The 13403-nt window shown below is 54.8% G+C and overlaps 1 protein-coding gene and 1 long non-coding RNA gene across 2 annotated transcripts; one reads left to right on the top strand and one right to left on the bottom strand.

The window, feature by feature from the left end:
* Window positions 1–2292: 2292 nt before the first annotated feature.
* Window positions 2293–7588, bottom strand: HOXB9 (homeobox B9). The gene is made up of 2 exons (XM_069543220.1): window positions 6876–7588; window positions 2293–4242 (listed from the first exon to the last, which is right to left on the bottom strand). Exons 1-2 carry the CDS (start codon window positions 7390–7392, stop codon window positions 4007–4009), a joined length of 753 nt encoding a protein of 250 aa, XP_069399321.1. The 5' UTR covers window positions 7393–7588; the 3' UTR covers window positions 2293–4006.
* A 2504-nt stretch (window positions 7589–10092) lies between these two features.
* LOC138415097 (uncharacterized) lies at window positions 10093–13066 on the top strand. Its single transcript, XR_011247102.1, has 3 exons — window positions 10093–10742; window positions 12196–12295; window positions 12980–13066. It is a non-coding gene; the product is annotated as an uncharacterized lncRNA (long non-coding RNA).
* The last annotated feature ends 337 nt before the right edge of the window (window positions 13067–13403 follow it).

Here is a 13403-nt window from a genome sequence, read left to right as displayed (position 1 = left end):
GGAAATCAGGAAATGGTTCATGAAATTGTGCAGTTAAGTTAGAGATTTAAAAAAGAGAGGAACAAAAAGAGAGAGAGGGTGGGAAGGGAAAAATAAGTCAGCTTTTCTCTCTCTCACCCCCCACCTCAAGCCCTTAATTTCGCGCGGAGACGGCCGAGCAGTGCGCCTTGTATGGCCCCTAAAAGGGGGAGCCGAACACTTTTCAAACCCAACACGATTGTTTCAAATTCTGAGGGAAAACAATTGGGCTTTCTGTGGGGGGAGAGGAGGCCCGAGAGGGTAGGACAAGACTAAAAGGATCAAGAGGCTGCTCGCGCCCAGACGTCTGGCCGGACCTGCGTGTGTGTGTGTGTGTGTGTGTGTGTGTGTGTGTGTGTGTGTGCCCGCGCGCGTGTGCAGGGGGCTTCTCTTTATGACGCCCGATTGGGGGGGGGGCGCTTACGAAGAACAAAGACTAGAGTCTCAATTGCGTTCTGTGAAGCGTTTGTGACAACAAAGTGTTCTTCCCTCGCCCCTCCCTCCTCGCCCCTCTTTGCCCCCTGGGGCCCCCCCGAAACCTCGCGCCCCGCGCTCCGGGCGGGTGCGGGTGGGGGCGGCCGAGCCAGGCCCACCCATTCGCCCGCCAGGCCCGGAGCCCAGGCCCAGCTGTGGCTCTCTCGGCTCCGGAAAGTTTCCCCTCACTGTTTGCTTTGCTGCTGTTTAGTTTCTTAACCTTCAGAAATTTATACGCTATAAACTTTTATAGCGGTCATATTCTTTTATTGCTGCGCACACGGCATTGAATTCCTCTCCCGGCTTCTCTCTGGCTCGCACTCTCCCGGTCCCCCTCTCTGAATCCCTCTCTTTTATTACAGCAGATTTCCCCATCTCCGGCTTCCGAGCCTCTGCATCCTCGCCTTTGTTTGTCTTTAAAGAAGCCACCCGGGGCTGGGGACCCAGACGCCGCCGCCGGAGGCTTCCCGGGGCGCCCTCGCCCCCCTACCCGGCAGCACTCCGTTCAGTTCCTGCCTCACTTTTTGCGTTTCCTTTTGGCGGAATCTGGCCTTCTCAGCTCCGTCTCAGCTCAGGCTGGCTCCTGGGAGCCCAGGATGAGGAGGGAGCCTAGTCTACGCAAGCTCTAAAGGCAGATTCACTTGATATACCGACTGGAACCCTCGGAGGAGGAGGCGGGTTGGGGCCCCGGCGAACCGGGAGCTTCGCGTTCTCCTGCCTCCGGCTGTCTCAGATCTTGCGTTCGCTGGAGAGGGGTAGGCCTGACCTTTTCGCTTCCAGGCCGGTTTCACAAGGGCCAGGCTTTGTCCCCACCTCTATCCCAACCTCAGGGTCTCCGCGGACTGCAGCGCCGTTGGGTGGGCCCGGTGGGAGGCTCCGGCAGGAGTCCGGCGCCCAAGAGCCAGCCCGGCAGAAGCGGAATCCCAGCGCCTGGATGAGAACCGCCTGGCGGCTGACAACAGCGCTTATCATCTGAGGCTTTGGTGGTGGACGCCGCAGTCTGAGAGGGACAGAAAGGTGCCTTTTGAAACCGAATTTAGTTTTGGGGTCGGATTGGGGAAGGGATTCCCCCCCACCCCCCGCCCTGGCCCGCCCCGCCTCGCCTCGCCTCAACCATTTCTGTTCGACACACAACCGTCTCTCCCAGCCTGCAGGAGCCGCCTCCCCAGGCCCCACTCCCAACAAACTCCACCCGCATCACACCAAGGCTGCTACCCCGAGGCTCAGGTTGGAGCCTCAGACTCCAGGTGGGGGTTGGAAACCTGGGGTTCACTCTCTTTGAGGGGTGGAAGAAAGAGCCTGGCCTTGTGGAGGCCTCTATTTGCATCCTGTCCGTCTGCAGCAGGGAATAGCAGAAAGAAGTTACTGCTCTCTTCACTTGCGTGACATTTTAAAGTGGCCAAACCAAGGTGCCTTTCTCAGCCAGCTGAGGACCTGCTTCCAGGCCCGGCAGGGCAACCTTGCCTTTCCTCTGGCTCTGGAGGTGGTGAGGGCGTCTCCAGCATAACTTAAGAGGAAGGTCTCATTGCTCCCTGCAGACCCAGATCCCATCTCTAATCCTTCTTTCCTTTTCTTCCCCTCCAGTCTCCCAGCCCTCCTGTTGGAAGGTTCTTCTCAGTTTAAGCAGAGGTCCTGGGTCCAGACCAGCTCGCAGCTCCTGCAGGAAACCCACCCTACAAAGTCTAAGGAGAAATCTCTTGGGCGCAGCACTTTCTCTTTTTTCCAAGCCACCCTCTTGGCACTAGCACCTCTACTTCTGGTCAGGTGAGGAGAGCCAACACAGAATGACACACGAGAGGCTTGTTGTCTAGAGTGATATATATTTTTTGTTCTTTTTCTTGTTTCTTTTTCTTCCAAAACAATCAGAGCTCTAAGCCCTTCACCCTCCCCACTCCCACCCACAACCCTCCCTTGTAAGCGACAACTGAAAACAGGCGAGACAATCACCCCCAAAGAAATCACAAAACACAGCACAATTTCACGACTGCCACCGACGAAGCAAAAAAAGTTCTACTGGAATGTCCCCTTGCAGGGCCGGGAGAAGCAGGAGCCAGAGTCTATGAATTGAGGGGGGGTTGTAAAGGTGGGGACGCAGGGGGAGGAAAGGAAGCAGAGAGTAAACCCTAGTCTAATGCTTAGGTGCGATTTCGGCCTCTTTCCTTAGCAAGCGGGACTGCTACCCAGCAGCGTGCGCGCGCAGGTCGCCATCCAGGCGGGTCTCAGCGCTTGTGCGCTGAAGCAGCAGCTGCCAAGCCCGAGGCTCCTCCGCAGGGGTCGGACTGGGCAGGACTGGAGGAATAAGTCAAGCTCCACAAGCCCAGAGTTTTTGCTCCTCCCTGTCCTCCACGACTTGCTCTGGAGAGGAGCCCAGGAATCGATGCACAATAAATTCTCCATCGGGTTCTCCTGACCTGCTTTCCCGCCTAAGGAGGAGTACAGCTAGCAGAGGATGGGGCGGGGGGGGGGGGGGGGGGGGCGGTGGTTCTACAGGGGCGACTTGACTCGCTGGTGCAAGGTGGACTGGCCTGGCCGAACAGAGTTGATTTCAGAGCTGGGGAGGATGCAGAAGAATGCAGCAGGGCCGGTGTCAAGCAAGAGAGGCCACAGTCTCTGTCAAGCAGGGCACAGATGAACAGGAGGATGACATTGTCAAGGCTTATGACCCACGATCTGACCTCCTTTTGTTGGAAGGATAGGAAAACAACATGCAGAATTAAACATTTCCTGCAGCAAAACGTGTGTACGTGGACTACTTTCATAAAACCTAAGAGACTCTCATAAGACCACCACTGCCTTTCCTTGCCCTTTCTAGCCCACCAGCTGGGGAACTGAGTTTATCCCATTTGGCCTTGAGTCCATGCCTGGGGACAGTTAAGGAGTCCATGGGGGTGATGCTGTGACGCTGGGCCCCTTGAACTGCAGCGCCTCATTCAGGAATGTGTCTCGAGACATCTTCTTGGTATGTATTGCATTAGGGGTAGACCCTGGACTTTTCTGATGGTCTAGGGGCTATTCTGCCAGATGTGGGGTGTGATGGCACTTGGGGTGTCACTTTGAGTGTTGACTGTGGGCTTTTCCCATTGTTACTGTGGGCTCCAGGCTTTATGCAGGCGGGCGTCTGTTGGGCTGTGTGAAGTTGGAGTGTCCCCGGGTGACTTAGGGATAGGTGTGTGGGAAGGAACAGGCAGGTTGGAAGTGAGGAACTGGGGTTGCCCAGAAAAATTAGGAGGGTTCCTAGGGACTCTACTAGGGGTTGTCTTTCCTTGTGGCCCATCACCTTAGGAATCAACTACATCTACCTTCTAAATCAATAAAAACTCCTCCTGAGACCCAGGGAGAAGAGGACAGGTGAGGGCAAAGGAAAGGAGAGAGCCTCTAGATACAGAAGAGGACTTTGAAGAGAAAGATCCCTTCCCCATTCACTTGAATACATCCCAGACAGCACTTGGCTCTGCAGCCATCACTTATAAATAAGTGTGAGATGGAGAAGGGGTGGGGTGGGCTAGGGGAATCTTTACTCTTTGCCCTGTTCCTTATTCATTTTCTTCATTTTCATCCGCCGGTTCTGAAACCAGATTTTGACTTGTCTCTCACTCAGATTGAGGAGTCTGGCCACTTCGTGCCTACGGTCCCTGGTGAGGTACATATTGAACAGAAACTCCTTCTCTAGCTCCAGCGTCTGGTATTTGGTGTAGGGACAGCGCTTTTTCCGGGAAGAGCGAGCGTGCAGCCAGTTGGCGGAGGGGTTGGCTGAAAGAGAAGCAGCGATAGAATCAAAGAAAGGAAAGGGGGTGAAAGCCCCTGTGTTCATCTTCCAAGAGGGTGCCCCTTTGGTCTCTACTCCCCATTTTGCATTAGAGAAAGGGCCACCTGGGCCTTCAGCTCCCAGAAAGGGTCTCAGAGATGGGCCAGGAGTTGCTATAGATACCTCCAGGTGAGAGATCTGGGGACAGGATAGAGCCAAACCTGTGCCAGGCATCCCACAACTTCCAAAGCTTTGCCTGTCCCAGGCGCTCTCTCAGTCTCTTTCTCGGCTTGGGTCAGAACTGGTTAGGATTTGGGTCAGAGCCCAGCCTGGCTGAAGCCCCCTCCCCCACCAGCTCTACAAGACTAGAGGTGGCTGGCTGACTGAGGAGTACTGGCTCTAAGTCTGAGAGGTAAGAGAAGGACTGAGCTAGGGGAGAGGAGAGTGGCTTCTGCCCAGCCAAACTGAGGGACCTCCTGGCCCTCCAGTCCAGTGCACCCTCCTGTCTTAACCACAAGCTTGGGTCTCTTGGCCACATGGCAGCAGGCATATGTATCTATGTGATAGCTCGCCACCCCCCCCAACACCACACACCACAAATATGGTTTGCATTTAGAGACGCAAACATTCAGCACACTCCAATTCACATGCAACCCAATTACAACCATTTATCACCTCCAGCCTGTGGACAAGAGAGCGCTGAGGGCTCACAGATAACTTATGGTTGCAATAGTCTCCGTTTCCGCTCCTGCTCATCTCGCAGTTTGGTTAAAGCAAGTTCAGGGAAATTGGGACGCAAGATTGCTCCAGTCCCAAGGTGGGGAGCCATGGATCATGTGGGGGTAACAGAGGTCCATCCCAGCACACCTAAATCCAACTGGCTTCACCCGGTGAGAGGGAACAGAGAAAGGGGAGATTGAGGGGAAGTGGGGGATAAACAGGAAACAAAATATATACAGGCTTCTCTTCTCCTTACCCCTGAACTCAGAAAAGTTGCTAAATAAAGCAGAGTTCATTAAAAATAGCAGCCACCCTCTGCTAGATTCCTTCATCTCAAATGAAAAGCACTGAATTTTTTTAAAGTAATAATAATCTGGTTCATCCTACACTAAGTACCCTGTCTTACCAATTTGCAGTGCTATTTCCTTAATGTGATTGCCTGGGATGTGACCTGAAGTCACATTAAATATGAAAGAGGAAAAAAAAAAACTGTTAATAATTGATCCTAGCCAAACTGCTGCCTTGCAATAATGGACTTTCCAGGCAGAGTTTGGGGGCCTGGGGTGGGGGGTCTGCTTGGGTGTGAGTAGGGAGGCTTTGGGAAGAGCCGTGTTACCCAAATGTCAGCTCTTGTGATCCCACCTGGCAGGTTGGAAGGGGTGACCTGAGGGAGTAGGGCAGCTCTCTTCTCTCCAGCAGGCAATAAACCCCCAAAGGACCCTTGGGCCACTCTGTTGGTGGGAAATCCGGTAGGGCAAGCAGAGACTTTAAAAATCTGACCCTCATTCTTTTGAAAAAGAGTAAGGGGTGAGGACTTGTCCCCACCAGCCTGCAGGTTATTGTTTGGGGCCTAAGAGCTCCGACCAACTTGCCCTTCTTAGCCTTAAAAAACGAAAAATCCGAGACACTTTCTGATCTCCTTAAGGAGCAGCATCTCCTGGAAATTAGTCCGACTGGGGTTCCTGGAGGGGGTGCATTTGGAGGGGTGGGAGACGGTGAGAAACTACCTTCCGAGGATAAAGTTCTCCGCCTCTCCGCAAGCCTCTCTTGCCCCCACCCTTCCTCTCCCCAGGGTCCTTTCGGGATCTTTCTCCACGCCGCGGGTCGGCCCTGAAGTTCGGAAGCGATTCCTCGACTCCCCGCGAGGCGGACAGCTCCGGCTGGGGCTAGGGAGCCCTGCGGAGAACAGCGGGAACCGCAGGAAAGGAAGCGGCGACCCGGGCGAGGATGCCAAAGGAGGGGAGGGGGCGACCGGAGGGAAGGCTCCTGGGGAGGGGCCGGCGCATCCCGGGAGGGGGCTCAGTCTCCGGGTCCTGGGCTTCCCCCGCCCCTCCCGGCTCCGGCTGCGGACCCTGAGCGGCTACTGAGCGAGATCTGCTAGGAACAATCCTCCGCCAAGCTGTTGCATCGCAAATAAAATCCTAATGAGCCCCCTCCCACTTCCCCTTGGCCGGCTTTTACGGTGTGCGCGTGGCGCGGGGAGCCCTGCCAGCCGTGCAGGGCCCGGCTTCCCGGCGCGCTCCCGCCCTGGCCCGCGCGGGCTCTCGGCCTCGCCGGCTGCCTCCCCGGCCCCGCCAGCTTCTCTCCCAGCCGGCGGCTGTCGGCCTCTTCCCGGGCTTTCGGCCCGGGCCTCCGGGGGCGTGGGGGAAGGGAGACCGAGAGAGCCGCGAGCTGGTCCCTGAGCCCCGGGTTCCCGCTGGACTTGACGGAGTGGGGCGGCGCGCCTCCGGCGGCCTCAGTCTCCCTTTCTGGGGCACCCGGCTGCCTCCCTTCCTTCCTCCGTCTTCCCTCCGCCCTCGCCTGCTCTCTGGCCACCGCCACGGTTTCCCTTCACATTGTCCGCAGTTTATTGCCTCTCCCCTCCCCTCCCCCTCGCCTGGCCTTCGGCCTGGGTATTTCCTCACTTTTTATAACTTACTTTGATCCGGCCTCTCTTTGTCCTCGCTTCCTTCGCAAATTTTATTGTCCCCGTAGCCGGGTCTTTGATTAGACAGGACAGCCTCCCTGCCCGCCGAAGTTTCCAAACTGTACTCGGGCGTGCCCTGCTTGAGCAGCTCCCCAGGCGCGCCCAGCAGCGGCTCCGCCTTCACAGCCGCCTGGCCCTGCCCCGGAGCAGCTTCGCCGCGCGGCGCCGGCTCCAGCCAGGTGCGGAGGTACCTGCTCTCGGCCGGCGGGACGCCCTGGGGCTGGATGTAGGGGTGGTAGACGGACGGCAGGCTTCCGGACGTGTGCGGGCTCAGCGGCGCCCAGGATGCGCCGAACACCGGCGCTTTGGGCTGGAAGCTGCACGAGGGGAACTCCAGGTGCTCCGCGTGGCCCGGCTGCCGGGGGCTCGCGTACTGGCCGGAAGGAAACTTGGCTGGAGGCGCGTCCTCACTCTCGTGACTTATGATCGAGTCGACATAATAGCTGCTAAGCGTCCCAGAAATGGACATTCTCAGACATTATCCGGGCGCTCGCAGGGGGAAGGGAAACGCTCGCGCGCGGCGCTCAAGCAGGGAGAGGTGGCACCCGGACCGGTGTGAGGGCTTTCGGACGCGACCCCCCCAGCCCCCCACCCTCCCACCCCCACCCGTTGCTCAACTTCTCAGCCAACAAAGTACAGTGGAGCAGCCCGGCTCAGCGCTCCTTGCAAAATGATTGGTCAAAGTTTTTCCGACTGCCTGATAAAGCGTCAGCTCCGACATAAATCAATCGGGCGAGGGGGCTGCGCTCTCGCTGTCATACGTCCGCACCGCATTCCATATCGAGGATGGATTGTTTTATGCTGATGCAATGTGCTATCACGTCAGGGCTCCGGCGGCCACGTAACCTCAGCCCAAGCTGCCGGCCGCCCGCCCCCCAGCCCCCTCCCGCTTTTGCAGGAAGGGGGGCAGTTCTCGACGTGGGGCGGCGGGGGCGGAGGAGAGGCGGAGGGAAAGCAGCGGGCTGCCTCGGGAGGGACGCTGGCTGTGGAGCCCTCTCCCTAGGCGGGTCCGAGAGGGAGCGCAGGACACAGGGAGGGAGCGAGCTGCAGCCAGGGGAGCGACCCGAGAGGCCCGGGGCATAATTAAAGAAAGAGGAGGTGGTCCCGGCCCCTTCACTAACACACCTCCACTCCACCCCGCCGGCCCTAGTTTCCTCTTCTCAGTCCCTTGACGCAATATGTTTATTAAACAATAGCGCGGCAGCAAGCCACTGGAGATGAAGGAAAGGGGATGGGGGAGAGTTGGGGTTTTATAGGAGGGGACTCTGTAACTAGTTTGGGAGGTTTGTAGGCCTGGGACTTTCTCCTGACCCCTCAGTAGCTGAGGGAGGAGAGAAGGGAATGAAAGTGCCTGAGTGTCCAAAGATCCTGCCCTAAAATCTAGCTGTCTTGAAATTAGAGCCCATATGAGGATAAAGGGATTCATCAGGCAGGCCCTGGAAAGTTGAGCCTCTGAAAGAGTCTAGTACAACTAGTCAAAGCTCCTTTAAATTTCTTGGGCCTCTCTGGCCTTGGTCAGAGGAAAGGGAGGTGCACAGCCATCTCTCCTTTCCTCCACTGAACAACAGACCCTTAACATTGCCCATGGGGGAGCCGAACGGGAGAAAGGGTTAAGGGAAGTTCCCTAAGGCGTCAGCAGGGCAGAGCTGTGAGAAGGGGTCCAGAGTTCTCTCTCCTTCCACCCAGTGGGGAAGGAGGTGAGTCCGGGAGTTTTCGCCTCTCCTGACCGTTCTTCTCCGTCATTGCCCGCTCCGAAGGATTTCCAAACACGCTGTATTGGGCACAAGCAAAGACTCGGAACCTGCGGGGTCAGTCTCCCGCTCTCCCGCCGCTTTTCCTCCTGCAGACTCTTGCAAGGAGCTACCAAACAGCCCACTTGATTGGCATCTACTCAGCGGCCCTGCGCCGGGACTCCCCCGGGGCCACCGGCTGGCTTCCTGGCCCATCTCCAGCCCTCGCTCCTGCGGCTTCTGCCCTCGCTGCTGTTGCTTCTGGTGGTGTGGGCGCTCAGGGAGGGGCGGCCCCTGGACAGACCCGCTTCTCTTCGGTCAGGTTTCAGGCAGGCTGGCGCCGATTTTCTTAGCATTCTCCGACCCTGGGCCCTTGTAAGACAGGCTGTCCCAGTCCTGTCGTTTTAACAAAAGCGGGACCATTCTAATTTGCGGTTTTATCTTTTTGGCCATGCACCCTTGTGCCATGCAGAAGGCTGCGGATCACCTCCACACACGCACAGACACACTCCCGCCCGCTTTTCTTTCCAAATGAAGCCATCTCGTGTCATTATGTGTGAAATACGAGGGCAAAGCGCCATATTTCTTCACATTATGGCGATTTCAAAATGATTTTTTAAAGATCAATGCCGGCGCCCAGTCGGCCCCCTCCTTTTCCATCCCAGCTCTCTGAGAGCGACAACCCAGCAGATCCGGAACCAAACAGAATGAAGATCTGCTTTTTCCATGGGACCCAAGTGGGAAAACAGAAACTCAACGCAAATTCTTCTAAGTAGCGTTTGGACGCTTGGGAAAGTCGAGGGAGCTCCCCAGACTCGCTAGCGAAAAAGCTGGGCACCGGGCGAATGAATCACAGTTATGGAAAAGCACCTGTTCTCCATTTGCCAGACCTACCCCTATGCCGTCTGCTGCTGGCTTTACCTGTAATATAGATATTCTTCAGGAAAAAAAAAAAAGAAAAAACTCCTCTCCTACTATAAATAATGGTGTTATGAAGCATGGCGGGCTGAGTCTATGACTTTCCGTAATATATAAATTAGGGGCCCAAAGGACATGAGGGCTGTGGCCAGGGACTTTTTTATTTATGGCAAAGCTACAGCGCACTGGGCTTTTCTTAAGACCCAGGCTGTGCAGACGCTGGGCTCCTGCCCTTCTGGTTGCCATTCTGTCTCTAGCTTTGCGGTTGCCTCTCTTTGTGACAAGAGAGAAGTTGAGAGAGTCACTTAGTTTAGGGAAGAAGTTTGAGGAAGAAGAACATTTAGGCTCGTGACCTGTGCCCTACAAGGGTGGGGTGTCCCAGCAGACAGGTCTGTGGACTGCTGTCTGCCTTGTGAGTTGTCCCTAACCCCTGGTGGCTCCGGGGTGCTGGGTGAGGAGGCGACTCAGACCTCTTTTCAGAGACCAAAACTTAGCTTTTGCTCACAAACAAGCTGGAGGGTGGGAATAATTCCAAAGTGACAGGTTTGGGAAGTCTTGTCATCTTCTCAGGAGGGGTGACTCTGGAGGGAAGAGAATGAACCAGCACTCAAGCCCTGGAGTCTGCACCCCAGCTCGTCTCCTCCAAGTGGGGATCCAGATACACCAAGCAGTAAGTCCCACTCAGCTAGGCTTTCTAGAAAGCACTGCTGCTCCAAATTGGAACTCAATTTCAGCTCAGGCTTCCTCTCAGTCCTTGTCTGGGTGCTCTGAGGGCCTGTGAACCGCCCCCCAAAACCTCGTTTTCTCTCCCAGACAATGATACCCACCATGAAGGAGAGAAGCAAATAGGATTGTGGCCCCTGGAGCCCAGCTTCTAGTGCTGCTTAATAGAGGGTTGCTTGAGTGGGGATCACTCTGCCCTGAGAGACCAAACTGCTCCCCACCTCCCCCCAACCCTAAAGAGAAAGAAGGAAAACCCTCTCGAAGCCTCTTGCCATTCCCTGCACCAGAGCTATGCCTGAACACAGCTGAGGCCAGTAGCTGATAGTTCTGGGAAGGGCAGGCAGGGAAGAGCTGCAGCTTCTGCTCACAGTGGGGCCCAGAGCAGCCAAGAACCAAGAAGGAGGCCGAGGTGAGAAGATGAGAGGCCAACCCTGGCCAGGACCAGCCGGTGAGTGCCTATGATTTAAGGGCTCTTTTAGAGGGGCCCTTCACTCTGAGGTAAAGAGAAAATCTAGACAGAGGGAAGGAAATAAAAGCAAGGAGAAAAACAAAAAAGAAAAACAGTAAGTGGAAAAGGGGGAAAGTTTTTTAATCAATAAGCTAAGCTGAAATCTATGCATGCGTATTTGAATAGATGTGTTTCCTGTACCTATATTTCACATCAATATTTCCATATGGGGAAACTAGTGTGCAAATGTGCTGTGCTCTATGCTGTGTACAGAATATACAATAAATAAATCTGCCCAACACTAATACTATATGTGCTTGGGCATTTGTATATAAGATCTAATGGTGCATATGTAGATGTGCGTATGATACGGGTTTGCAATTCTGCTCACATAAAAAGATCTATAACCCCAAAGCTTGTGTGTACATTTTTATAACCATCAAACACTTATAGACAGGGCAAAAGCTTGAGTATTTGTGTACTCGAATTGTGGCTTATAAAACATTAGCTGATTCAGAAGCTTCACTATATTCAAGCAAAATATCCACAAACACGTGTGACCTAAGTCTGGATTCTTTTACAACTCCATTCAAAACTATTTCTCTGAGAGGTGAAGGAAATGCCTCAAATTAGCCCAGGGCAGATTGTGAAATTTTGTGACTTTTCTGTCTGACCATGAAATCCTTTACTGCGTCTCTTAGCCAAAAACCACAGGGAGAGTGTACATCCTGTGACACTTATTTCATGGTAGTGATGGACACGGGGATGAAGGCACAGTTCCTTGTGCACAAGTGTGTCTCTGACCAGTGGTCAGAGATGAGTTGAATGTGAAAGCTCTCAGGTAACTGTAGAGGTCACACAAAAGCACTGCTGTGTACAATGAAATTAGGAAAGTCCCCATGGCACCTGGAGTTTATTTCTCTGACCCAGGAGCAGAGTCCAGCCCCACTGTTGGAAAGAATGAGGGGTGGGGACACTTGTTCCAGCGGGTGAAATCAAGATTCCCCAGAACCTTCACCCTTTACACACAAGAGCCTCCAAAAGGAGCTGCATCCGATCTGCAAACATGGGTTCAACCCTTAGGGCTTCCATACCCTCCAAGTGGGGATTTTAATTGTAAAGTAACGAAATCTTCTCCCAAACCTCCCTCCAGGTTGTCAGAGGTGAAAAGAAGGACAGACAAAGAGGTCAGTTGCCCAATCACATCCCAGGAATTTCTAACCAGCTACCAGCCACCAGGAATATGGGAGGCCATGGGGTGGCTGACTCTTTGGGAGCGAGTATCCAGGAGGCCAAACGGGGTTGGTGGCAGGCGGGGCGGAAAGGAGTTGAGCAGGTAGAAGGTTATTACGGAATTGCTTCCATAAAACCTGTGGCTGTTGTAAAACTCTCTGCTTTCCAAAGACTTTATTTCCTCCTTTCTCTCTAACATCCCCCTTTTTTCTTTTTACAGCACTGTTCCTGGAAGGGGGTGGCCAAGAGACACCAAGGGATGGAAGACAGTCAGGCTCTGAGTGGCTGGGCAGGTTCCTGAGAGGCTGGGGAGAAGGAAGGTAAGGCACCAAGACGCTCCAGACCTTCTTCACCCAAACTCGAGGACGGAGGAGGAAATGTCAGGACAGTGGGCTGCATTTCCAGGCTGAGGGTGGGTCTCCCAAGGACCTCCTCCACCCTAGCAGGGGCCCCTTATTCAGAGACACCCTTCTCCCTCCAAGTCAGCCCCGGCGCCAGAGCCCCATCCGGTCGGGCCTCTTCCCGACCCCCTTCCGCCTTTCCTCTGCCTCAAGCAGGAGGAAAAAAGTTTGGGAACAAAAGTTAGCTTATGCTTTGGACGTCCCCCTCCTTCCACCAGCACTTGTAGTCACTCCTTTCCTGGGCAGAGAGCCAGCAGCCTGGAGAAGGCTGGGGTCAAAGAGGGTATCACAGCTTTGCCCCTGCCCCCTCCCCATCTCCTGTCATTCCATCAGTCTGGGCTGAACTGTCCAACAGTCTGGGGTCCCCACTAACCTGCAAGACAGGCCCCTCTGGGTGGGGGTGGCCCTCCAGACTTGGGATACCCACATCCCAGCCTAAGGGTCTACAGGGGAACCCTGGCCACTCAGTGCGAAGAGGCCAGCTCAGGGCTGAGGAAAGGAGGGCTGTTTTGGACCTACCTCTGTCTCACTAAGGGGAGGGTAGAAAGGACCCTGGGAGCCTGGAGGCTGAGACTGCAAGAGATCCTGATGTTTCCCTTTCAGAATAGGATAGGCTGAGCCCTATTCAAGGACACCTGAAGCCTCCTGTGGAAATGGAGCCCTGTCCACCCAGTAAAAGGTTACAGAGACCTCAAGGTCATCCTGTGAATCTGTTGAAATCAAGTGCTTGCCAAGTTGGGAAGTCTTTCTTTAGAAAGTCTGAATGTAGCCCAAGCAGTTAGCTTGAAGCCCTGACTCCGATCCTTCTGGCTCTGTAGAACAGCCCAGAAAGGTGCCTTTGGAGAGTGGAACAGTCTTCAGTGCCCCTTCCCCTCCCAACACATGTGTAAACGAATGCGTAAGTGGGAAGACACCCTAGGGCAGCCCAGATCTCCTCTCTGGGGAACATTCTTGCTGCTCCTGGATTAGGGACATCACACCTCTTCACGTGTTGCAAGAGTGAGACTAGTTCTGAGTCTGCTTCCCC

The sequence above is a fragment of the Ovis canadensis genome, chromosome 11 (assembly GCF_042477335.2).
Source record: "Ovis canadensis isolate MfBH-ARS-UI-01 breed Bighorn chromosome 11, ARS-UI_OviCan_v2, whole genome shotgun sequence".
Taxonomy (NCBI): domain Eukaryota; kingdom Metazoa; phylum Chordata; class Mammalia; order Artiodactyla; family Bovidae; genus Ovis; species Ovis canadensis.
This window is presented reverse-complemented; position numbering and strand designations above follow the sequence as displayed.

Bases quoted from the DNA above. Each gene is read 5' to 3' on its own strand.
- HOXB9 (XM_069543220.1), bottom strand. From the start codon at position 7,392: ATGTCCATTTCTGGGACGCTTAGCAGCTATTATGTCGACTCGATCATA. The intron at 4,243-6,875 runs GTAAGTTATAAA...CTTCTCTTTCAG, and splicing joins CAAAGAGAGGCCGGATCAAA to CCAACCCCTCCGCCAACTGG.